This window comes from Bombyx mandarina, chromosome 18 (genome assembly GCF_030267445.1).
Source record: "Bombyx mandarina strain Sakado chromosome 18, ASM3026744v2".
Classification (NCBI taxonomy): domain Eukaryota; kingdom Metazoa; phylum Arthropoda; class Insecta; order Lepidoptera; family Bombycidae; genus Bombyx; species Bombyx mandarina.
Genome location: NC_143224.1, coordinates 9,932,010 through 9,958,183, shown reverse-complemented (window position 1 = coordinate 9,958,183; position 26,174 = coordinate 9,932,010). Strand labels below are relative to the sequence as shown.

General features: G+C 38.9%; 2 protein-coding genes across 6 annotated transcripts in view; both read left to right on the top strand.

Moving 5' to 3' along the window:
* Positions 1-6,119: 6,119 nt before the first annotated feature.
* Positions 6,120-11,442, top strand: LOC149501023 (uncharacterized). Its single transcript, XM_089734961.1, has 6 exons — positions 6,120-6,134; positions 6,277-6,492; positions 7,390-8,926; positions 9,611-9,900; positions 10,354-10,564; positions 10,733-11,442. The coding sequence occupies exons 1-6, from the start codon at positions 6,120-6,122 to the stop codon at positions 11,440-11,442; spliced, it is 2,979 nt and encodes a 992-aa protein (XP_089591087.1).
* An 8,496-nt stretch (positions 11,443-19,938) lies between these two features.
* Positions 19,939-26,174, top strand: part of Fas2 (neural cell adhesion molecule fasciclin 2) — a 133,543-nt gene continuing 127,307 nt past the window's right edge. For all 5 annotated transcript variants that reach the window (XM_028171687.2, XM_089734805.1, XM_028171686.2 and 2 more), the window contains exon 1: positions 19,939-20,367. In XM_028171687.2, the coding sequence (XP_028027488.2) occupies positions 20,301-20,367 (67 nt within the window). In that variant the 5' untranslated portion in view covers positions 19,939-20,300. The remainder of the gene's footprint in view (positions 20,368-26,174) is intronic.

Genomic DNA, 26,174 nt, shown 5'->3' with positions numbered 1-26,174 from the left:
GAATCCATGCGTATACATCATACGAATAGTTTATCAACTTTCTTTTATTTTGTGACCTTGAAGAATTTAAATGATTTGAATGAAAATTAACGATGACTCCGCATTTCCGTATGGTTTTGTTTACAGTAATAATTACACTTCATAGAATGATCGTCAGATTGTTTTCCTCGGGTTAGTGTCCAAAAAATGTTGTAAATAAGTTATTATGTTCTTATAATGTAAATCACTATATGCCTTCGTAGGGTGCTGGAATTCTTCGGGCATATTGCTCGTAAAGAGGGTCACAATCTAGAACAGCCGATGGTGACAGGAAAGGTAGATGGCAAACGTCTCAGAGGACGCAATCCCACGAGAAGGTCGGACCAAATACGATCTTCTTTAAACATCAACTTCCACAATGCCCTTCATGAAGCTAAGGATCGCAGCAGATGGAGGGAAATCGTACGGGAGAAACTGATGCAGCGCGGGAGTCACGACCCTCATGAATGAGAAAATGACGCGAGGAGGAATCAGGTTATTTACACTACTAATTCTGGTTGCATTCGTAATATGGTACAGAAACAGTAATAAAGATATGGCGGAATCGATGTCAGATAAAATTCCGTGCTTTGATTTTCGATGTTTTTCCATCGTTATCCCTCCTAGTTATCCGTAATTCACGCTTTACACCGTCCCATCGTACCTTTAATTTCATGGGTGATCGGCGTATCGTGTTGCTATATTTAGAACTTCGCTACATTCGCGTCTCACCTTAACGATATAGGTTCACGGAGTCACTGGGCCGATACTAATCTGCGAGGACGCGAGGGGCCAACCCTTGCTGTCGGCGAATATGTTTTGATTGCTCTAAATAATATGAGAATAGGAGATTAATATATGCATACATGTATTACGTCCAAGTCGGGAAATTAACCGACTTCAATGAAAGGAGGGAGTTTTACGTTCGAGACTGTGTGGATTTTTTTTGTTTGTTTACCGATTTTCCGGTTTTTTTTCCTACTTAGTCGTTCGTAGCTTAAGGCGCTATTCCAACTTCGCGCGGATCGGTATGTGAGCTCACGGGCTCAACTTGAGAGCATTGCTAACATTGCTTTCGGTACAACAACAAAGCGGTTTCGGTAGGCAGCGGCTTGGCTCTGTCCCTGGCATTGCTGAAGTCCATAGGCGACGGTAACCACTTATCATCAGTTGGGCCGTATACTCGTCTACCTACACGGGCAATAAAAATCAAAAAAAACTACCCCTGGCAAGAGCAGTGCTTCGCTGAATCTACTACTGGATCAGAATCGCGACTCACTGAGAAGATCCGGCAAGAAACTCAGTGGGTTATATCGATGGGTTAATTCGCACGTCGAACTCTTCGTCGTAGTCCGATTTTCCGATTTACAGTTTACATCAATTACTCATATTATATCGTACTACTTTGCTTATTCCCTTAGTATAAGTTATTATTGTTCCTGCATAAAATTGCTAATGGAGAAAACGATGTCCTTGATCTCTTATATCTCCTGAACTTTAATGTGCCGCTGACGTTGACAAGAGCTTCGAAGTTGATGGTGTTCAGGATTCCTAGATACTACACCAACCTCGGTAAGAACGCGCCTTTCAGCAGACTAGTTGGGGAATTAAACAATTTTCATAGCAAGTATTCTCTGGACCTTTTTGATGGCACTGTTGATAGTTTTAGATGAGAAGTCTACAACCTTGCTCAATGAGCTTTTTCAATTAAGTAATAGCGTATTTGGTTTTTTTTATTTATTTAATTTCTTTTTATTGCTTAGATGAGTGGACGAGCTCACAGGCCACCTGGTGTTAAGTGGTTATTGGAGCCCATAGACATCTACAACGTAAATGCGCCACCCATCTTGAGATATAAGTTCTATGTTCCCAGTATAGTTACAACGGCTGCCCCACTCTTCAAACCGAAACGCATTGCTGCTTCACGGCAGAAATAGGCAGGATGGTGGTACCTACCCGTGCGTACTAACAAATGGTCCTACCACAAGTAAATGTGTAAATGTGTAAATATTGTAAGGTTTTCATGTAATGTTATAGTATATGGTTTTTTTATGCAACGAATATCTTTTTTTATCAATGCATGCAGTCGGTACCTGTAATTGGGTTAGCATTCAGTGTGAAATTAATGTATATGTTACCTGTAATGTTCTGTGCTGATGTATAACATGTTGGTACCCAATAAATAAAATATAAAATAAAATATGTTTGTGGTAAAAGGACTCTATTTTTGTAGTCACATAATGTAGTCCAAAAATTTTTTACTGATGTGAATAATCAACTTTCACTATCCCGACACTGGATAAGCTAATGAAATTCGATCAATTCAATTATCTATGGTCTGGTACACTCCACCAAAGGCCCCACAATCAATATTAATGATACAACATAGAATTTTATTTGTTTTGTTAAAGAGACCGCTTAATAACTCAATATGGGGAGTATTTTAATTCTATTTGCTCAGTCAAAACAAGGGCTAGTGCACTTTCCCCTTTCAATTATTTTTCGAAACAGATATGGAGTGCGGAGCCGTACCTGTGGGATTTTAAACGATTTCAGATTTGAGTGTTCATCAACTAAAAATTATTATTAGTGTTTTACCAAGGACGCCACTTGGTATGGCCAGGTATGGCCACTTGGTACGTAGGTGGTACCTACAAATTATTCATCTTATTTAAAAAAAAAGAAGTCAAATCGTAATAATATCTATATATTAATACGTGAAGCAAAAACTTTGTATCCCTTTTTACGAAAATTGCGCGGACGGAGGAGTATGAAATTTTCCACGCTTATAGAGAATATATAGAAGAAGTGCACAATGCTAATATTTTTTTTAAAAGAATGCATAACAGATGCAATCAAAAACAGATTAAATCAATAAAGAAAACATTACACACACTACCATGTATTTGACACACACACATATACTGTTTTTTTATTGTCAAACTTTTGTTATTGCTTAAAGTCTGTAGTCAAATTGAGAATAGGTTAGTATTGTTTATCTTTAATATTACGAGTATTTGTCAATAGAGTAGTCTTGGTGAAATCTGTAACAATAGGACCATAATAATGTTGAAACTTATAATTTCAATTAATTATAGTTGAATTTCGCCTTCTGCGGGATCACTAGTTTGTACAAATAAGCTAAGTAATTTTGTAGCCATACAATACTTGTATCGGATAATCGAAAATTGGTACAAAAATATTAAAAAATCTGTTTGATTACAAACATGCAAATGTAGACTTCAATAAAAAAAAATCGATTTTTTTTCTTGTTTATTTCATTTTCATTGTATAAATGTTCTTGCGTGTAAAAACTCGCGTAGTGAAGAACTACAGAAAAAAGCAACAACATATTTTGCTAGGTAACATTTTTTTTCTATCAAATTATTCTCAACTAGCGACCCGCCCTCGCTTCGCTTCGGAAACATGAAAACAAACATGAAACCAAAAAAAAAAAAAAAAAAAGTAGCCTATGTTCATCAGGGACAATGTCGGCTTCTAATGGAAAAATAATTTTTCAAATCGGTCCAGTAGTTTCGGAGCGTATTCGAAACAAACAAACAAACAAATCTTTCCTCTTTATAATATTAGTATAGATTATTAGTATAGTATTAGTATATTAGTATTAGTATAGATATAGATATAGATTTTATTTCAGTCTACCTATAGTGCGTTCCGATTCCAAAAATGAAACAAGATGACGTTTTTCTCTATTTCGATTATGGCGAAATGGAAAACCCGTCGAACGCAACAAGGTAATATGACAAAGTAAATTTTCGATATTCCCTCTCGTTTCCCGGCGCGACGTAGGCAACTCAATAAGTTTCAATCGAAATGAAAATTGTTTCAGTCCACTTCGGATTGGCCCGTGGTCCTTCGTTATCGGAATTCGGGTACGTGTAAAGTTGTTCTAATACGGTACAAATTTTGCATTGTTGCGTTCAAATTGACTTTGTTCGAATGTTTTAAATTGCTCTCCGAAACAAACTAAAAACTGAACTATATGTAAATTGAATGGTTATATCAAAGTTTGATGATAATATTGAAACTAATGGTGAAAGGTATTGACTGTTTTACTGTTAGCAGTGTAGCCCGCACGATTAAGTACAATTACCTTGCCTATTTTTTTTTTTTTGTTTCCTACCTAAGCTGAGAGCCTTGAGAGGCTATATCAGCGTAACCCTAACTTTAGTAGGTGAGCTCACGGGGCTCAAACCTGACGATGTTGCTAACACGAACCCTAGCAAGAGTCGTGCTTCGCAGAATCTACCACCGGATCGGAAACGCGACCCACTGAGAAGATCCGGCGAGAAACTCAGTGGGCTGTGTCTGAGAGTTAATTTACTCGTCGAGCCCTTCGTCGCAAGCGACGGGTTCGACGAGAACGGTGACCGGTGCTTGAATTACCTAAAAGCACCGTTAGTGGATCGGGTGGATCCGAGATGACGTGTTTTGGGCGACGTCGACTGCTTTCCATTCTGTCCGCAGGATCGGGAATGTAGTTACCGGCGGCCACGATGAGAGGGTTCTCGTGTCGTGCCGCTTTATCGAAGTGGCGCATGGACGCCGACTGCAGATACTTACTGATGGACTCTAAGTCCAGGTCGTCATGGAGGTCGACATTCCTGACGAACCACGGGGCTCCGACGGCTATCCTGCAAAAACGGGATTGAATGATTTGAAAGGATTTTAAGTGTATGCGGGCCGCGTGAGCGAACACTACACTTGCATAGGTCATGACGGGGCGTATGCAAGTTTTGTAGAGTGTCACCTTATTTCTAAGGGACATTTTACTTCGCCTACATATCATCGGGTAGAGACGTCCTAGAATGAAGGCGGCACGATCGCGTACCGTCTTGATGTGGGGGCGGAATGTCATCCTACTGTCGAGGGTGACGCCTAAATATTTGACCTTCGGGGCCCACGGTATGGGCTGGTCGAACATCGTGATCGGGCGAACGGCGGGGGCGGGGGTATTGACGCGCCTAGTCGGGAGGGGGATGCTCAGCGTGGTGTTCGGAGGGCGACCCCTTTTGAAGAGCACCGCTGTGCTTTTCGTGGGGTTAATGTCGATGCGCCACTTCCGGAACCACTGTCCCATGGAGGTAGCTGCGGTCTGAAGTCGTCGATGAAGCAACGCCTTCTTCCTACACGAGTAGTAGATGGCGGTGTCATCGGCGAAGAGCGCCAGATGGGTCTCCGGAGACCGGGGTATATCGTTGATATACAAACTGAATAGTAACGGGGAGAGGGCGGAGCCTTGCGGGACTCCGGCTGTGACGTGACGGGGCCGGGAACGCGTTCCCTCGACTCGATATCGGAACGAACGGTTCGACAAGTAGTCTCGTATGATGAGCACGAGTCTGTCTGGCACTCCCATGTTATACAGTTTGAATATCAAACCGTTGTGCCAGACTTTGTCGAACGCCTTCGCTATATCGAAGAAGAGGGCTCCTGTCGGAATGGTTGCCTATTTCTGCCGTGAAGAACTATTTATTGAGTTTTGAGTTTAAGGGGTGGGGCAATAATTGAGGCCTGTTTACGCCATCTATTGGTCAACTGGAACAGACTGCTTAATTCCATCATTTTAAATTTATCGAATGCGCCATCTACCGACGTAACTTTTTTTGTTTGATTCATTCCGATTCCATTTTAAGTATGTTCAATTCAAGAAAACTTTTCAACGACACAATACGATTAATTTATAAAATTACATGTAATGTATCAAAGGAAGATTAAAGGTGGATTACTATTATAAAAACGGCCTATTTTCATTTTAAAATCGCTAATACGACGAGGAACGAACCTGCTCCTGCACATTTTGGACCTTCGATCACGGATTACCTAGCTGACGAAATCGGAAAGCAACCAGGACCAGCTAAGACGAAGATATTTCTACAATAAACGAAGAAGACGAAAAGAAAAAGCAACGGTCAGGTCTTTGTTCCCGGCTACTCCGTTCCTAAAACGATTTGTGCTAAAACCGTGTGTTTTTTTTAGTTACAGTGCTACACTACCTACATATCATTTTGTTTGTTTCGCGCTGCGCCGTGGATGCTTTCACGTAAGTACCTACCGCTCATCACACGTAGACCATCAAAATGCCTGGCGATAAGGTTAGCAAATTGGAGGATCTTAAACGGCAAAGGGGAAACTTTAAAGGTCGACTAACTCAATTTAAAAAAAAAATTTATTGATACGTTTACTGGTGCAGTTTTAACACAAATACAAGTGGCTGAAATACAATTAAGAATACAGGCAGCTTGCGATATTTATAAAAGATATAATGATGTGGAGATGGATATAGAATTGCTATTAACCGAGGCCGATATGTCTTCTAACGCGGATTATGTCGAATCATTTGAAACATTGTATTTCACCACAATGGCTGTCGCCAACTGTTTGGTGAACAGTGCAGACAATTTTAACAGTTCTATAATGCTTAATCAGGAAAATTCATGTTCACAAAAACCGGTTAGTGTTAAATTACCTTACATAAAACTACCTTCCTTTGATGGATCATACGACCACTGGCTTGAATTCAAAAATTCGTATATTACTATGATTCATAAACGTACAGACTTAGACGAAATACAAAAGTTTCATTATTTACGGTCTGCGCTCGACGGAACTGCCCTGCAAGTGATCAGTGCCTTAGAGTTTACTCCTTCCAACTATCTTCACGCATGGGAGCTTCTAGAAAATCGTTTCCATAACACTAGGCTCTTAGTTAATAATCATGTAAGGTCGCTATTTAATATCCCTTGTTTAAAACAGGAATCATCTTCGTTAATTCGTAAGTTAATGGATACAGTGTTACGTAATTTACGCGCTCTTAACACTTTGGAGGAACCCACCGACGCTTGGGATACTTTAATTATCTATCTAATGGTATCGAAGCTTGACTCATCAACAGAACGCGAATGGGAGAACCATAAGGGTACGATATCGTTGAATAATTCTAATCAAAAATATACCTTAGACGACTTGCTATCGTTTCTTAGAAACCGAGCCGACATGTTGGATATGATTAGTGCCAACCATAGTAGACCTAAAGATAAGCCGTTAATTTATGGTAGTAAAGTTAATAGTGAAATTAGTAAGCGTTCTTCTAGTTCAAATAATTTTCATAGTTACGTTACATCAAAAAACGAGAAATCCTTTTCAAACAATAAATTATATACGTCAAAGGGGGCTTCTTATAAAAAATGTGTATTGTGTGAGCAAAACCATGCACTTTATACTTGTATCGCCTTTCTTAACATGTCCGTTAAGGATAGGTTGAAATATGTTGATGATAAAAAACTGTGTCGTAATTGCTTAAGAGCAGGTCATATGATAAGTGAATGCGTGTTTGGTCCGTGCAAACAGTGTCAGCGGAAACACAATAGTTTACTGCATATAGGTTCGAGTAGCTCTCAAAACGAATTAAATGTGTGTGTGCGCGAAGACTCGGGTTCAGTGCCGAACCGGGTACATGCGTCTACGTCTAATGCGTTGCATTGTCTGCCCGATAATACGAGTGGCAGTTACGAGTGCAATAATAATAGCGAATTTAAGGTATTACAGACGGTCTTACTCTCTACAGCGTTGGTGGAGGTAGCCGATAATAATAACGTTTTTCATACAGCTCGTGCGCTTCTGGATAGTGGGAGTCAGAACTGTTTTATTACGGAAAGAATGTCAAATCGATTAAACGTGTCAAACATACAGTCCACGGTTCGAATAACGGGTGTAGGACAAACAATCACACAGTCTAGTCACTCGTGCGATATTAATATACGATCAAAACTAAACGATTATCATGCTAAGATTCGATGTATTGTCTTGCCGAGCATAACATCCAGTTTGCCCACGATAAACATAGATTCTAGCCTTATACGAATACCTAAAAACATAAAACTAGCAGACCCTAACTTTGACGTCCCCGCAGATATTGATTTACTGATAGGTGCCGATAAGTTTTGGGATCTTTTAGATGCGGATAAAATACGTCTTCCGAGTGGACCATACTTACAGAATTCGAAGTTAGGATGGTTAATAACCGGCCCTGTCTTTAATAATACGTACTCGCATACTACTAATAATGTTCAGTGTAATTTTACACAGGACATTGGTAGGCAGCTAAGGTTATTTTGGGAGCTCGAGGAGGTAGCCCTATCGCCTCGTGCAATGCTTTCGGAAGATGAACAAAAATGCGAAAAGTTATTTATCAACACGAATAAACGTGATCGAGAAGGTAGATTTTCGGTACGGATACCGCTAAGGGAATCAGCTGATGTGTTAGGTGATTCATATACGTTAGCGAAAAAACGATTTTTATCACTAGAACGTAAACTTGAACGTTTACCGGAATTTAAACGTATGTACACAAATTTTATGCGAGAGTACCATGACTTAGGTCACATGTCTAAGGTAACTACGTGTAGTCAACCTAATTATTATTTGCCACATCACGGTGTTATTAAAGAAAGTAGTTCAACTACTAAGCTGCGTGTTGTATTCGACGCTAGTGCGGTAACTAGTTCGAATAAGTCCTTAAATGATATACAATTTCCGGGACCTGCGTTACAAAACGATATTTTCTCTATATTGTTGCGGTTTCGACAATATAAATTCGTAGCTTGTGCTGATGTAGAAAAGATGTTCAGACAAGTTCTCATTCAATCTGACCAACGGTCACTTCAACTAATATTATGGCGCGAAAATCCTACGGATCCATTAGAGACGTATCAGCTCAATACGGTGACGTACGGAACCGCTTCAGCGCCGTACTTGAGTATGAGATGCATCAGACAACTTGCGCTTGAGTGTGATGATGACGTCATCGCGCGCGTCATCACGCAGGACATTTTTGTCGACGATCTTATAAGCGGCGACGACGATTATCATAATTTGTTACGTATTTGTGAGAAAACTTCTCAAATATTACATTCCGGGTGTTTTCCTTTACGAAAATGGAAATTTAATTTAGACATTTCGCAGAATAAATCAGCAGAGCATTTTATAGGCGAACATGCACAAACTAAAACACTAGGGTTAGGCTGGCATAACACTAGTGATGAATTATATTTTGTAACGAATATTAATAGCGATCATTGCGAATTAAATTTAACTAAGCGTATAATGCTATCTATCATATCTCAAATATATGATCCCTTAGGACTTTTGTCACCAGCAGTCATAATATCAAAAATATTTTTACAAAATTTGTGGCTAAGCAGAATTGATTGGGATACTCCTGTTTCTGCAGACATAACTAAAGCTTGGAAACAATTTATTTATTCATTAAAATTTTTAAAGGAAATACGTATCCCTCGTCACGTAAGGAGTGAACATACTCAGTATACGGAACTTCATATATTTACCGACGCATCCCAGAGCGCGTACGGTGCTTGCGCCTATATTCGCACATACAGTGATGATTCGGAAATAACAGTTCGTTTGTTATGTGCCAAAAGTAAGGTGGCTCCCTTAAAATCGATTAGTATTCCTCGTTTGGAACTTTGTGGTGCGTTGGTAGGAGCCAAGTTATATAAAAAAGTTAGTGAGTCGCTTAGATTAAAATATAACAAAGTTTACTTCTGGACAGACTCGACGATAGTCATGGGTTGGATTAAGACATCACCACATTTGCTTAAAACATTTATACAGAACCGAGTAACCGAAATAAATGAACTCACAGGCGAGTTGGTGTGGTCACACGTAAATGGCAAGGATAATCCCGCAGACTTGTTATCGAGAGGTTGTAGTTTAGATTTATTAAGAGATAGTGATTTATGGTGGTATGGCCCGTCGTTTTTACGCGAGTCATATTCAATAAACATAAAAAATTCCGATATACCGAATTGTCAAACTTTACCAGAACTAAAATCTAAGCAAGTGAGTTTAATTTCTACAGAATACGATGATTTAATTGACTTTAAGCGATTCGAATCATTTACGAAATTAAAAAGAATAGGTGCTTATGTACTTCGATTCATAAATAATACACGCGCGAAGGATAGCCGTCAAACCGGTTCCTTAACTCTTAGTGAATTGAACGCGTCACAGCGAATGCTCATTAGATTAGTGCAAATAAGGTCGTTTCCGGACATTTATAATAATTTAATCAACAAGATTCCAATTCGAACAAATTGTAAACAATACAACCGTATTTCTAGTTTGAATGTTTTTTTGGACGATTATGAAATAATACGAGTCGGTGGTAGACTGAGTAACGCGTCGTGTTTCAAGTTTGATAAAAAACATCCTGTTTTATTATGTAGTAGACATCCTTTCACGGTTAGCTTATTTAGATACGAGCATAAGCGATTGTTACATGGCGGTCCGCAGCTAATGTTGGCTACTATGCGTGAATATTGGTGGCCGCTAAATGCTAAAAATTTAGCAAAGAGGATAATACGAGAATGTGTGATGTGTACACGTATTAAGGGTAAAACACTGACACCTATCATGGGTAACTTACCTTCTGAGCGCCTGGAACCTAGTTTTCCATTCATGAAATCAGGTGTAGACTACGCGGGGCCAGTATTCGTATTGAACCGTAAAGGGAGAGGAGCTCGTCTTTTTAAGGCTTATATTTGCTTGTTTATTTGTTTTACGACACGAGCTATACATTTGGAACTCGTTACAAGTCTTTCCACTAATGATTATATTTTGGCTTTAAAACGGTTTATTAGTAGGCGAGGTAAACCCAATATCATATTTTCAGATAATGGGAAAAATTTTATTGGTGCCGAAAAGGAATTCCCTTTGTTTTTAGAAAACCATTCCAAAGTAATTACTGATTATGCAGCCGATAACGGCATTGCATTTAGATTTATTCCGCCGTATTCCCCACATTTTGGTGGTCTATGGGAGAGTGGGGTGCGATCGTGTAAGTATCACCTAAGACGCATAGTAGGTAATGCGAGATTAACTTATGAGGAGTTCACCACGGTTTTGACGCAAATCGAAGCCGTATTAAATTCTCGCCCTTTGTCACCGCTATCCACAGATCCTAGTGACTTTACTCCACTTACTCCTGCCCACTTCCTACTAGGCCGACCGTTGACAGCGCCTGCATCTGAGGATCTGACAGATAAGCCAACATTTCGGCTAGCGCGCTATGATCGCATCGAACAATTACGTCAACATTTCTGGCGACGCTGGTCTACGGAATACATCTCGGAGCTACAGTTACGAACCAAGTGGAAGATCAGGAAGGATGACATCGCCTTGGATAGCCTAGTTCTCATAAAGGACGACAATTTACCACCCTTGAATTGGAGGCTGGGTCGCATAGTACGTTTGTATCCTGGAAGTGACGGTGTGTCTCGAGTCGCCGATATTCGTACTGGTACAGGGACCATTCGACGTTCATTTTCCAAGATATGCCCTCTGCCACTCCAATCGGCGGAAGAAAATGAAGATGAAGCGTAATTTTATTTAGAAACCAGAGATTTCAAGGCCCGGGGGATGTTTACGCCATCTATTGGTCAACTGGAACAGACTGCTTAATTCCATCATTTTAAATTTATCGAATGCGCCATCTACCGACGTAACTTTTTTTGTTTGATTCATTCCGATTCCATTTTAAGTATGTTCAATTCAAGAAAACTTTTCAACGACACAATACGATTAATTTATAAAATTACATGTAATGTATCAAAGGAAGATTAAAGGTGGATTACTATTATAAAAACGGCCTATTTTCATTTTAAAATCGCTAATACGACGAGGAACGAACCTGCTCCTGCACAAGGCCTATAAAATCAAAGGCAGCTAAATCCAAGTCTGTTTTTTTTTTTTTTTTTTTTTCCTACCTAAGCTGAGAGCCTTGAGAGGCTATATCAGCGTAACCCTAACTTTTGTAGGTGAGCTCACGGGGCTCAAACCTGATGACGTTGCTAACACGAACCCTAGCAAGAGTCGTGCTTCGCAGAATCTACCACCGGATCGGAAACGCGACCCACTGAGAAGATCCGGCGAGAAACTCAGTGGGCTGTGTCTGAGAGTTAATTTACTCGTCGAGCCCTTCGTCGCAAGCGACGGGTTCGACGAGAACGGTGACCGGTGCTTGAAGTACCTAGAAGCACCGTTAGTGGATCGGGAGGATCCGAGATGACGTGTTTTGGGCGACGTCGACTGCTTTCCATTCTGTCCGCAGGATCGGGAATGTAGTTACCGGCGGCCACGATGAGAGGGTTCTCGTGTCGTGCCGCTTTATCGAAGTGGCGCATCGACGCCGACTGCATATACTTACTGGTGGACTCTAAGTCCAGGTCGTCATGGAGGTCGACGTTCCTGACGAACCACAGGGCTCCGACGGCTATCCTGCAAAAACGGGATTGAATAATTTGGAATGACTTTAAGTGAGTGCGGGCCGCGTGAGCGAACACTACACTTGCATAGGTCATGACGGGGCGTATGCAAGTTTTGTAGAGTGTCACCTTTTTTCTAAGGGACATTTTACTTCGCCTACATATCATCGGGTAGAGACGTCCTAGAATGAAGGCGGCACGATCGCGTACCGTCTTGATGTGGGGGCGGAATGTCATCCTACTGTCGAGGGTGACGCCTAAGTATTTGACCTTCGGGGCCCACGGTATGGGCTGGTCGAACATCGTGATCGGGCGAACGGCGGGGGCGGGGGTATTGACGCGCCTAGTCGGGAGGGGGATGCTCAGCGTGGTGTTCGGAGGGCGACCCCTTTTGAAGAGCACCGCTGTTCTTTTCGTGGGGTTGATGTCGATGCGCCACTTCCGGAACCACTGTCCCATGGTGGTAGCTGCGGTCTGAAGTCGTCGATGAAGCAACGCCTTCTTCCTACACGAGTAGTAGATGGCGGTGTCATCGGCGAAGAGCGCCAGATGGGTCTCCGGAGACCGGGGTATATCATTGATATACAAACTAAATAGTAACGGGGAGAGGGCGGAGCCTTGCGGGACTCCGGCTGTGACGTGACGGGGCCGGGAACGCGTTCCCTCGACTCGATATCGGAACGAACGGTTCGACAAGTAGTCTCGTATGATGAGCACGAGTCTGTCTGGCACTCCCATGTTATACAGTTTGTATATCAAACCGTTGTGCCAGACTTTGTCGAACGCCTTCGCTATATCGAAGAAGAGGGCTCCTGTCGGAATGGGTTTCCGCCTGTTCAGCCCTAGTAATATGTGCTCCGTGAGGCGGTGCACTTGATGGACGCACGAGTGTCTGGCGCGGAATCCAAACTGCTCGTCTATAAGAATTTTATTCGCGTATACGAAGTCCCAGAGGCGTTTACGAAGGAGCCGTTCGTATAGTTTGCCTATCGCCGGGAGGAGACTGATGGGGCGGTAACTCGCGGTTTCGTTCTTCGGTTTGCCCGGCTTGTGTATGCCGATAACGTCCGCTTCTTTCCACGCCGCGGGAAAGATGCAGTTCGTCATAGCAGCATTTAATATGGTGGCCAACATCGTTATCAGTTGGGCTGGTAACAATTTAAGCGCGCGGTTGCGGATGCCGTCGGAGCCGGGAGCCAAGTCTGTCAAATATTTAAGTAAACTACAAAAATCGGCCCCAAACACATCATTACGGATCCTCCCGATCCATCTAAGTACTGCTATTGCTAGGGCCAGTGTTAGCAACACTCCCGGTTTGAGAAGCTGAAATAACTTTGTTCGGATAACTACGATATTCTTTATTTTAAAGCAGATTTATAAAGAATGAGAATATTCGTTTATTAGTACTCAGTACAGAGTAAACATAAATTTTTTTAACTGAATTTGTTAGAGATTTTGCTACATTTCTTATAACATGAAAACACTAAAGCGTGTCCAACTAACTAAACAAGATAGTGCCATTGTTAATCCACTTTACGACATTAAGGCGTTTAGCTGCCTTTGATTTTATAGGCCTCAATTGTACTGTATAACTAAGATTTAGAACTCATGTCTCAAGATGCCGATCCATCAACGAAATTATAATTATGTTTGTACACATAATATTTTAATAATTTCACACGCACACGATAACTCTCATTCATTAAGAAATTTCGTAACGAACCGCAATTAAGTGTGTAAGAATACTTCACACTGAGTTCGTGAGTTTCACGATTTCGTCTCAAAGTCAATGTCGCCACCTAACTCGACACGTTGGTAATGAAGTTTCAATTCTTTATTTAATTAAAGCAAAATATGTACCACCCACTCATCATGAGATCATTTAAATTCAATAAATTGTAAATTTTAGCATAGACTTAATCCTTTTGGGATGCTGGCACTTATCAAGAACGGATTTTAAGTAGATCTTATCCAAAATAGATTTTTCGTCTTCGTTGCATACACTATAACTATAGTAACACATACGCATTGCAATGGTTGCCATGGTAACAGTTTATGAGCCTTGATCCTGGGAACAATTTAAAAATAATTAATTAATCAACTAACATTAAATAATAATCTTTCTGAATAACAAATTTAATATAGGAGAAACTACGAGGACGTCTTGTATTATGTAACAGCTGTACTAATATCCTTTAAGCTGGAAATCATGACTTCTTAGATACATAAATGGGTACCACAATCGTTCCTACCCGCGCGAGCTTACAGTTTGCCCTATTACCAGTAAACACTTATCGAATTGACGATCGCACCGTGCTAGTATCTTAAAATACCTAGAGAACGTTGCTACACATTATACTTCCTATGTATCTCCCATCATCCTATGTTACACTTCCTATGCATTACTTACCTACTTGCCTTTTACAACATCCACGGGAAGAGATAGGGTGGTCTAGGCTGAAACTGACCAATCTCTTTTTATTTTACCATCGAACGTAGCAGAAGTAAGCCTGCATGATCTTACGGATCACTGTCACTTATAGATATGGAATGCCGTGGGGTTCCAACTGATTTCCAATAAATACATTGGTGGGTCTGAATTCAGCTTAATTTTTTTTAATTCAGTCTTAGACATATTGAATGTATCAGCCTTTTTTTTTTATTGCCTTTGTAGGCAGACGAGCATACGGCCCACCTGATGGTAAGTGGTCACCGTCGCTCATGGACGTCAGCAATGCCAGGGGCAGAGCCAAGCCGCTGCCTACCGTTAAGTACTCGCAAGCCTCGTTTGAAGAAGGACATGTCATAGCGCTCGGAAAACACCGTGGAGGGGAGTTCATTCCAAGGCCGGATGGTACGTGGCAGAAAAGATCTTTGTAAACGCACTGTCGATGGACGTAGTGGTTCCAGATAATATGGATGAACTCTGCTCCGATGGCAGGAGGTGCGATGATAAAAAAGAGGACGACTCAAATGAAGACCATACATTTGTAAAATTATCTCAAATTGTCAATGCCTTAATCATTGAAAATGACGTCTAAACTTTATCAACTAGCATGGAAATTAGTTGGCATCATATATAAAAATACAGACAGTCCAGTTGTTTTTCGATGTTAATAAAATGCTTTCACAAGATTCATTGTTCAGCAAAACATTTAAAATATAACAAAGAGGACTCTACGCTTGATAGTTCAAATTAAATCCTTACAAATTTTCATTTTACCTTTGTTTTTTTGTTTGTTTTTTTATTGCTTACCTGTGTGGACGAGCTCACAGCCCACCTGATGTTAAGTGGTTACTGGAGCCCATAGTCATCTACAACGTAAATGCGCCACACACCTTGAGATATAGTTCTAAGGTCTCAGTATAGTCACAACGGCTGCCCCACCCTTCAAACCGAAACGCATTACTGCTTCACGGCAGAAATAGGCGGGGCGGTGGTACCTACCCGTGCGGACTCACAAGAGGTCCTACCACCAGTAATTACGCAAATTATAATTTTGCGGGTTTCATTTTTATTACACGATGTTATTCCTTCACCGTGGAAGTCAATCGTGAACATTTGTTGAGTACGTATTTCATTAGAAAAATTGGTACCCACCTGCGGGATTCGAACACCGGTGCATCGCTTCAACACGAATGCACCGGACATCTTATCCGTTAGGCCATGACGACCACAAAACATATTTACCCTTAAAAATGCCCAAGAATTACAACGCTCAACATAATATTTATAACAATTGTTTTAATTACAGTTATTATTGCACGGTTACAGTACACATTAACTTTCACCACTTTCTTTTCGTCATAAAACGCTGTTTAAAACGAATTAAATTAAACCAACACACATCGTAACAAAAAGTTAATTTATAGAGCCATAAATAATATTTACGCAACCGATTTTAGTTAAAAGTTTCAACTTAATGCCTTTTGTTGTACCCATTCAAACCTTAATTTATGGTGCGTATCATACTTTTTCATAATATATTCGTTTTTCGATTGTATTAAATGAGTATTCCGTAGTATTGTAATCAATAAATAAACCTACCTCATTGTTCATATAATTTTAAATACCACTTTTAGTACACGCTTTAGTATTATATCGAAATAATTTTTATTATATATACTTAAGTTTTACGTTAACAAAGTCTATTAACCGATTTCCACAACCCTTAGACAGTCACAATAATGGAAAAAATAAACATTGACTTTTACACGTCGTAATCCTAATTTTTTTTGAGCGCCCTTAATCTGTTTGTGTGCCGTGTCGTGTTGTGTTAACAAAGATTACATATTTTTCGCATTACAATATTGACACGATTTGAATGATCACTGATAAAGCTTTAAAAATAATGTATAGTAGACACCCTGTTTATATAAGCAGAGTATTTAAAACCACTGTATCGTCAAGGTATTGTTCCGTGTTCTCTTAAACAGGATGTTAAGGTTCCGTGTTCTCTTATACAGGATGTTAAGTAAGTGAACTGAAGCCGAAAATGAAACCATATAAGCATTATAATACGAAAAGAAAATACATTCGTTAAGCCCAGCGCTATGTGCTCAACATATAATATACACAGTTTCAGCAGGCTTGTATTTTACTTAATGGATAATCTTTGCCTAACCTAAATCAAAAGTGGCGATTTCCCACCCCAGTGAAGTCGTCGTGGCCTAACGGATAAGACGTCCGGTGCATTCGTGTTGAGCGATGCACCGGCGTTCGAATCCCGCAGGCGGGTACCAATTGTTCTAATGAAATACGTACTCAACAAATGTTCACGATTGACTTCCACGGTGAAGGAATAACATCGTGTAATAAAGATGAAACCCGCAAAATTATAATTTGCGTAATTACTGGTGGTAGGACCTCTTGTGAGTCCGCGCGGGTGGGTACCACCACCCTGCCTATTTCTGCCGTGAAGCAGTAATGCGTTTCGGTTTGAAGGGTGGGGCAGCCGTTGTAACTATATGGGAAACTTTAGAACTTGTATCTCAAGGTGGGTGGCGCATTTACGTTGTGGATGTCTATGGGCTCCAGTAACCACTTAACACCAGGTGGGCTGTGAGCTCGTCCACCCATCTAAGCAATAAAAAAAAAAAAAAAAAAAAAAAAAAAAAAAAAAAAAAAAAAAAAAAAAAAAAAAAAAAAAAAAAAAAAAAAAAAAAAAAAAAAAAAAAGTATCCATTGTCGGGAATCTGTATTAGAATTAACTCTATTGTGTGCATTGTTATAACTTTAATAGAACTAAAATATTCCCGTCCAGGTTTTAATGTTATCATATTACCAGCACTATCATCAACGTCACTTGTCGGTAATGGTTCGTTTACAGAATTGTTATGTCTGTGTATTTTGTATTGTTATTTAAATATACAATAGAATGAAAATAATAATGATTCGTAACGTAAATGTACTAATCGAAAGTTAAAGAAACAAATGTAAACTTCAAAATTTAAGGGACTTCAAATTTAATTAAAAACCTGTCTGTTTATTTACCTCGAAGAACAATTTACAAAGTAATATCAACGTAATTTTAGAAATGTTTCTCAGGATAAATAAAGGAATACTTCCTCAGAATTGATTCACTGGTTTAGAACACGCGTGGCTTATCAGACGTGTCTCGGTAATGTTATATTTACTCGTATGTATAGATTTGTTTCCAACTGTGGCGGAACAATATTGCACTAACAACGATTGCCGTGATTAACGAAATCTGTTGCATAGTTCGTAGAATAACTTGAAAAAGAGTTTTGTGTCTGTGTGTTTCTTTTCCTTAGTCTCCGGCGACCGATAAAATTTTACTGACACCTTCGGCTCTAACGCTAGGAGCAGGCTTAGGACCCCGGCAACCGTATTCGTCGATTTCGGTAAAGAGTTCGACGTTGCAACCTAACCCATGCATCAGCCCGATGAGTTACTCGCCGGATTTTCTCAGCGGTTGCGATTGCGATCCGGTAGTAGATTTAGTCTGTTGAGTTGATAGGTCTCCTTCGGAAGCGCTGGGCCAGTTGCTAGCTAATCCCAGCCCTCCTGGCTGAACCTTTACTCGCCCACCTGTCCTGGTGAAACAGGAAAGATTTTCGGGCCAGCAGTAATCCTTCAATCATGAAAAAAATTTATTGTGATTTTGATGTATCTTTATCTTTTAGGAATGACTTAGTTACAACTTTCTAAATTACTCCTTTCAGTATGAGAGCCGAGTTCACGGTCATTCTGGTGTTAAGCGGCTTGGGGACACATAAATTCAAATACTACATTGGTTTAGAACAAAAAATAATAATTTAAATCTAAATATATGATTGAAATATGGCACAAATACGCGGGCTAGTAGTGGTACTAAGGTTATTAGGACTGATTTATGGTGTAACAAATATTACGATCAGTAAAGGTAAAAGTTTTAGAAGCGCTTAAAGTCGTTGTGGCATAAAGAGTAAAACGCCTGATGTACTCATATCAAGCAATGCAGCTATTTCGGTGTTGAAAATGTTGAAATCCCATCGACAGGTACCGATTTTTTTAAATGAAATAAATAATTCGCTCATGTTCACGAATGGCTTCCACTATAAAGGAATAAAATAGCAAAAATTGTAGATGGATCATAAGCTCGTTCAATAAAAAAAGAATTTCACAATGAAAGTAAGAAAATACTGCTTCGAGATCTAAGTAGAACTTTTTAACAGTCAGGACAAACAAACGATTCAGACTTGTTCTATTTCTAGAACTTTTATGTAAGACTTTTATAATAAAAATCGAATATTTTGAAATGTAAATGTAATTTTATTATTCTTTATACTAAATAAACAAAGACAAATTTATCCAAAATAAAGGAAATCGTGTGTAAGTCTATAATTAAAGTCTCAGTATGGTAAGTAAGTTAAGGTGATAAGCCGTATTTTTTGACGGAAGTTTATTTGAAAAACCATCTGGAACTGTAAGGCTGGGTCAGTTATTATATTTCTTTATTGCGTGAGCCATATAAAATTGATGACATGGGATTGATCAACCTTGTTCTAGATCTAGACTGACGACGAGTGAATAGCTGAAAGACAGCTGGGTCGCGTGTGATAATCTAAGTAGTTCGACTTAATATGGTGAACTGTTGAATTTTTAATTAACCTTCGCCTGTGAGTAGTAGAAAGTAGTGGTAGTATATAATATATATTTCTACTGAACAAAATATCTGTTAAAACAAATTTGGGTGAATTATTGGTAAGACGTTGACAGAAATTATCGGTCATTGGCAGCACTATCCTATTCCTATATTATGTTCTTCAAATGATACCAATCTATTCAAACGATTAACATATTTGAACTACTTAGTTGGGTTTTCATACTTTATTTTGCTTTAATTCTTTATCCAAATAAACACGTGGCTCTTTTATAGAAAACATTTCAGTAGTACAAAATTAAAATTTTTGGTAATTTATATTGCATTATACAAAATTAAAATTTAAGGTTAATGACCTAATAAAGAACTACGCTCGCCCAATCTAGATCCTTGCCCAAAATGTGCCAGAGCTGACAGAATCGCGCTCGTCGACGCCACTTGAATGCCGTCCGTGACCATCGGTAGTTCCGCGTTCTGTCGCCGCAGTGGCGCGTCGCTCTCGTCGCGACAGTATCGCTCACAGTTCGTAGAGAGTGGACGTATGTCGGTCGGGTATCGGGCTTCTATTCTCACACGAAACAAGTTTGTGATAGTATTCTCGCGGGATTACGTCCTGGACCTTCTATCATTTTAGAATCTTAACAATGGCTTTAACTATTAATCTTAAAAGTACTTTTTAAGAAAGTATCGTATTATTTCTGACTGTATTTGTGCAATTTATAGTTTCATTTTATCTTGATCGAACGATATTTTATGTTATCGAAAATACGTGAAAAATAATTGTTTTTGCTAGTGGACGCTAACGTTTAAGTTTGAAATTTCGGTTGTTTTGTTTTATTCGAGAACGAACAAAACGTTGAAAAGAGACAAGATGAGGCTCAAGCGGGTGGGTGCGACAGGTGTGACGGCTTTGGTGGTTCTGTTGGCAACAATAACAGGTAACTTTTTCCAAACATAAAACTTATTTATTTCAAGTTTACTCTATAAACTCGATGTATAGAACGTAATCTATTTAGGAATGCTATATTTATTGACTGCTTATTGGATTATAAATCTTGTTAAATTATGAGAGAATAAAACTATAACCTCTAAGTTGACAATTATTTTTTATATGTTGGTAACACATTAGCACTAAGTTGTCAAGGACTGAGGACTCGTCACACTAGGTATTTGGATTGACAATCATTGATGCATAATATTCAACAACAACGAAAATTGCACAAATAAAGAAACCCAAAAAAGTATTGCCTGTTTTTCTTCAAATTCACTGCTCACCTACGCTAGATTAAATATTGGAGTTCACTGTGCAAATATAGTCACTCACCTTGAGACTTACTCAAAGGTTTTGGGGTTAGGACACAGGATAGCTTTGTAGTAAAATTAAGCAGAATCTCAGTAATATAACCGCTATAATTTTAATTTATAAAAAATATTCTTATATCATCTTATTTCACCATCGTTTAATGAACAATATCTTGGGTCATTATTGTAAAAGTTGTTTGTTAAAATATTACTTAGGTTTGTACGTAATCACATAGATATTTTTTTATCATAGACAATTCAACGAAAAAGGCACAGACCATATATCACTAGAAATGCTTAGTGTTTGTAATATAAACCTAATTGGTGCCAACTGACCGCGTCTCGAAGGCCCAGATGTGCAAAAGCCGTTGATGTCCGTTACACCAAAACAGGTGGGATAGCACGGAAACTCGCTTTTCTGAAACAATCGATTACAATCGCTTCGGTGCATCCGAGCGTTAATTTTCACAAAGCTTTCGTTGCAAAACGGCCGGCCAATCCCATATGAGGCCGTCAGCGCAAAAGTGGCATAAGCTTACCATAGTAAGTATGGAGGCAATTAGGTTTGAATTTTCATGAATTTGAATTTGAGTAGGCAAAAAAACAATACGCGCAAAAACAATGCTTACAAAGCTATCTGTTATGTATGGGTGAAACTATGGATAGGCCGGATTTGCATCAAAATTTATTATATTTTAAATAAATTCCAATATACGTCATATAAGCTTGAATTTAAAAAAATGTGGGTTAGGCCACTTTTGCGCTGATGGCCTCATATATGAGCAGTTCTTACTAAGATAAAATATTTAATAGTATTTGCTAAATCTGCTCTGTGATTAGATTAGTTATCATTTATAATCCATCGAAAAAACGAATACCAAGTTTTTTAATACATTCTAGGACGTGTGATCGGAATCCTTGGTACAAATATGATCATCAAAGGCGAAACTTCGAATTTCTCGACTTTAGAGAGAGAGAGAGAGAGTATTCTTTATTGTACACCAAAAAAACAAATAATACAAGTGCGATACATTAAAAACAAAAAGTACAATTGGCGGTCTTATCGCTAAAAGCGATCTCTTCCAGACAACCATCAGGTGGACAAGAATCATTTGGAAACGAACTACGCGCGGTGTACCATTCCAGTGAAATACATATACATATATGTACACATACATATACACATACATATCTCTGCAAATAAACATAAAATTAATACAAAGTATTATAATATAATAATAATTATTAGAAATAAAAAATAAGTAAATTAAGTTTAAATTTTGCTTCTTTACACATAAATAAGAATAAGCAATTTACATATAAAAGATACTTAAAATACCTTTGAAACATATACAATTTAAGTAGATACCAATTTCAGAAATCTACCTTATCACATATTAAATCGGTTGACTAGTATTTAAAAAATGTTCCTTAATGAGGCGTTTGAACGAATTTAATGTTTCAGCATGTCGTATACGTACCGGGAGAGCTTTCCACAAACGAATAGCTTGAACAGTAAAGGAATGATCGTAGAACCTTGTCGAATGCACTGGCATCATTAATTGCATGTTGTCCGTTGATCTCAGGGATATGGTATGTGTATCACGGATAAATTCAAAGCGTCTTTTGAGATAAGAAGGAGAAGAAGGATTAAAAAGAACAGTATAGAGCAAAGAAAGAATATGAGCATTCCGACGAAGGCGAATTGGCAGCCACTTGAGCTTAGCGCGAAATTCTGAGACGTGATCATATTTTCGTAAGCCAAATATAAATCTTAAACAGAAATTTTGAAGACGCTCTAGTTTATTTAATTGTGCTTCAGTGAGATCGAGATAGCTAACATCAGCATAATCAAGGATGGGGAGAAGAAGAGATTGTGCAAGCGCAGTCTTGGTGGCAGTAGGGAGAAAATTTCGCAGACGTCTTAAGGATCCTGCAGCCGCATAAATCTTTCGACAAGTTTCTTTAATTTGTGCATCCCATGACATATGCCTATCTACAAAGATACCCAAGTTTCTCACCTTATCACTAACTGGTATTTGAACTCCATCAATTGAAATTGGGGGAATTCGCGTCCAATCAACTGTCGCAAGCCTTCTAGGTGCACCGACAATAATGACCTGAGTTTTTGTCGGATTTATTTGCAGCCCATAAGATTTACTCCAATTTGTTATACTAAGTAAGTCATTATTTACTTTGGTGCAAGCAAGAGGCAATTCTTCCACCGGGGCTTGCGTATAAAGCTGGAGATCGTCTGCATACAAGTGGTAGGAGGAAATGAGATGGTTGGAGACAGAATTAATATATATCGCGAAGAGCAATGGAGATAAAACGCCACCCTGCGGAACACCCACGCATGTGTCACACCACGAAGAAAAATTATCTTCGATGCGAACACGCTGCCGGCGACCAGACAGGTAACTACGAAACCAATCAACTACGGATGGAGATGTGTTAAGAGAGCCAAGTGTAGCAAGGAGAATGTCAATATCAACGGTGTTGAAAGCATTACTAAAGTCAAGCAATGCAAGCACCGTCAACATTCCCCTCTCCATGCCGAGCCTAATATCATCCGTGATATTTACCAATGCAGTCGTAGTACTGTGACCAGGACGGAAACCAGATTGGAAGGGATTTAAGAGATTATTTTCATAAAGGAATTCACTCAGCTGTGCATGAATAAGCCGTTCTAAAACCTTGGATAGGAAAGATAAGATGGATATAGGACGATACTCGGAAAATGATTTGGGATTAGGCTTTTTAGGCAGAGGTGTAATTTGCGCGTCCTTCCAGGCAAAGGGAAAGGTACCATTACTCAAAGAGTAATTCATGATATGCGTAATTACAGGAAGGATTTCATCAAGGATTGGTAGGATCATATTTCGGCTCAAATTGTCAGCACCGACTGCATTAGAAGTAATAGATAAGATGCTCTTCTTAACACCACAAGCCGTTAAGTGATTGAAAATAAACGGTGAAAAATCCGGGGTCGGGAGATTTGAAAGAGAGTTCATTGTATTCGATTTAACTGTCACATCAAAATTGGACGAAGTTGAAAAATGTAAATTTAATGCATTTAAATTCACGTCAGAAGGGGGTATCACATGACGTGTCTTTCCAATCCCCAAAGTTCTAAGAAATTTCCAGACCTTCACCGGATCTCCATTTTCTACAGAAGTATGAATATGTTGGCGTTGAGCATCCCTACACATCCTGTTGCAGCGATTTCGAATCCGCATGTAATTATTACGATTCTCAACTGTAGGTATTCTCTTGAACCTTGCCTTGGATGCTGCTTTTTTAGATAATAATATTTTGAGTTCCTCCGTAAGCCAAGGCGAGGGTAAATGCTTAAGCCTTACCGGACGGATCGGTGCATGTTTATCGTATAGTTCTGTTAAAAGTGTTGTAAGGAGCTTAACCTTTTCGTCACAGTCGTCACATGCAAATAAGGGGTCCCAGTCAATACCACTAGCATCTTCACGAAGGTTATCCAGGTCTATACCACCAAAATTGCGTTGCAAGAGGATTCTAGATTTGGCCTTGGGGGGCGAATCTTATAAGAAAGGAAAAGTAAATCGTGGTAAGAAAACGCATCGGCTGAGCACTGTCCGTGTTTAGCGACGTGATCCCGAGAGCTAATCAAAATTAGGTCAAGAAGTGACGGGGTACAGTTGGGGAAAGTGTGTGTAGCATTTAAGGGGAGAATAGATAAATTACAAGATTCGGTAACAGATAGAAAAGAAGAAGAACGACTATTACTTTTAAGAAGACATGTGTTAAAATCACCCATTATTATGCAATGGTTGTAAGAAGGAACTAAAGTTTCGAGGATGCCTTCAAAGGATGAGAAAAAATCTAAATGTGACGAGGGTGAGTAGTAGACACCCAAGAGAACTTTACGGTGGTTTAGCTCCACTTCCAGAAAAAGATGCTCACCGGCATTAGGTGGAGGAGGCTGTGCAGACAGACTAATTATTGTATACTCAATGTGTGTGCGGAGATATATGGCTACACCACCGCCACCACCACTTATGCGATCGTTGCGAATAAGACGGAAGCCAGGTAAAGCATACGAACATGAAGGGAGACAAGGCTTAAGCCATGATTCGGAAATAAGAATGGCGTGGATGTTCTCACAGCTAAAACTTGCCAGCATATCAGGAAAATGTGCTGGTACGCTCTGGGCATTAATGTGAACAACATTAAAGTTCCGGGAACCATCAGAAAACTGCGACATTAGTGTCTCAGCCAAAGAAGGAACACTGGTAAAACTTGCATCATTACTACTTGCTGAGAAAAATATTTCAGCTCTATCGCTTTCCGTGTCTGACATCAAAAATTAAATTATAATAAATATAAAATGTGATCAGGTAATATTCTAAACAAAATTATTAATATGCGTCGTTGCGTAAAGAAGCAAAACAATAAATATTAATAAACCAATGTACTTACAGGTTATGTAGTTACAATTCAACTACAAACATTCAGTCCACCCGCTGGTTGAGTGTTACAACAATAAATAAAAATAAAACTGAAAATAAAAATATTTACATTATTCGTGAAGTTAAAGAAAAGAAAAGAAAAACAATAATTCAAATAAAAACAAAACAAAACTACTAAAGACAAATTATACATAGTTCAGGCCGTAATAAAAAAAAAAAAAAAAAAATGGGAAAAAGATTAAGAAGAAAGATTTCGTCAACACAAGATTATTGTTGGAGTCAACATTATACGTAAAAAAAAAAAAAATTATATATCGAAATACTTACTCTATGACACAACACGCGAAGTTATCTATATTAGAATATAATCTGTGCTTGTCAAAGTATTATCCGTGGTAAAAGTGTTTGTTGTTGTGATGTCATTGAGCGTTAAATTTATTACATTTACATAAACAAGTAATATGTTAAATTATGCAGAGTACAAAAAAAATGTATGAACAGAGTATGAACACAACAACTAAGCAGATTGGAACTATTCGCTTAATCCGCCTTTAGAACAATTTTCTAATCTTTGGTAACTTTTCTGAACCTTTCCTGCTCGCCCACCTTTCCTGATGAAATTGAAAGGGCTCCGCCACAGCAGTAATCCTTCATTCCTAACAAAGAAAACTTTTTGGAAAAATTGGAAAACATTTTTAAAATTACCTAGGGCTTATGCTTATTTAAGCTCGAAGATTTAATAACAGGTCAACAAATTAAAATGGAGGAGGATTTATTTTATAGCTTAATCTAGGACATTCAGAATTGCACTTCATCTTAATTTAGAAGTTGACTCAGTAAAAAATTATGAAATAATAAATAAGGTACATGTAAAACAATAAATAGTTCAAAGGTATGAATGAATCTATGTACGGCGCATGTCAAATTGTTTCTGGGAGAAACCTATCACCACAGCGCTAAATCAAAACGAAGTCACGGTACATTCAAACAGCAAATAA

Bases quoted from the DNA above. Each gene is read 5' to 3' on its own strand.
- LOC149501023 (XM_089734961.1), top strand. The intron at 6,493-7,389 runs GTTAGTGTTAAA...CCGTGCAAACAG, and splicing joins ATTCATGTTCACAAAAACCG to TGTCAGCGGAAACACAATAG. The intron at 8,927-9,610 runs GTGAGAAAACTT...ACTTCTGGACAG, and splicing joins TCATAATTTGTTACGTATTT to ACTCGACGATAGTCATGGGT.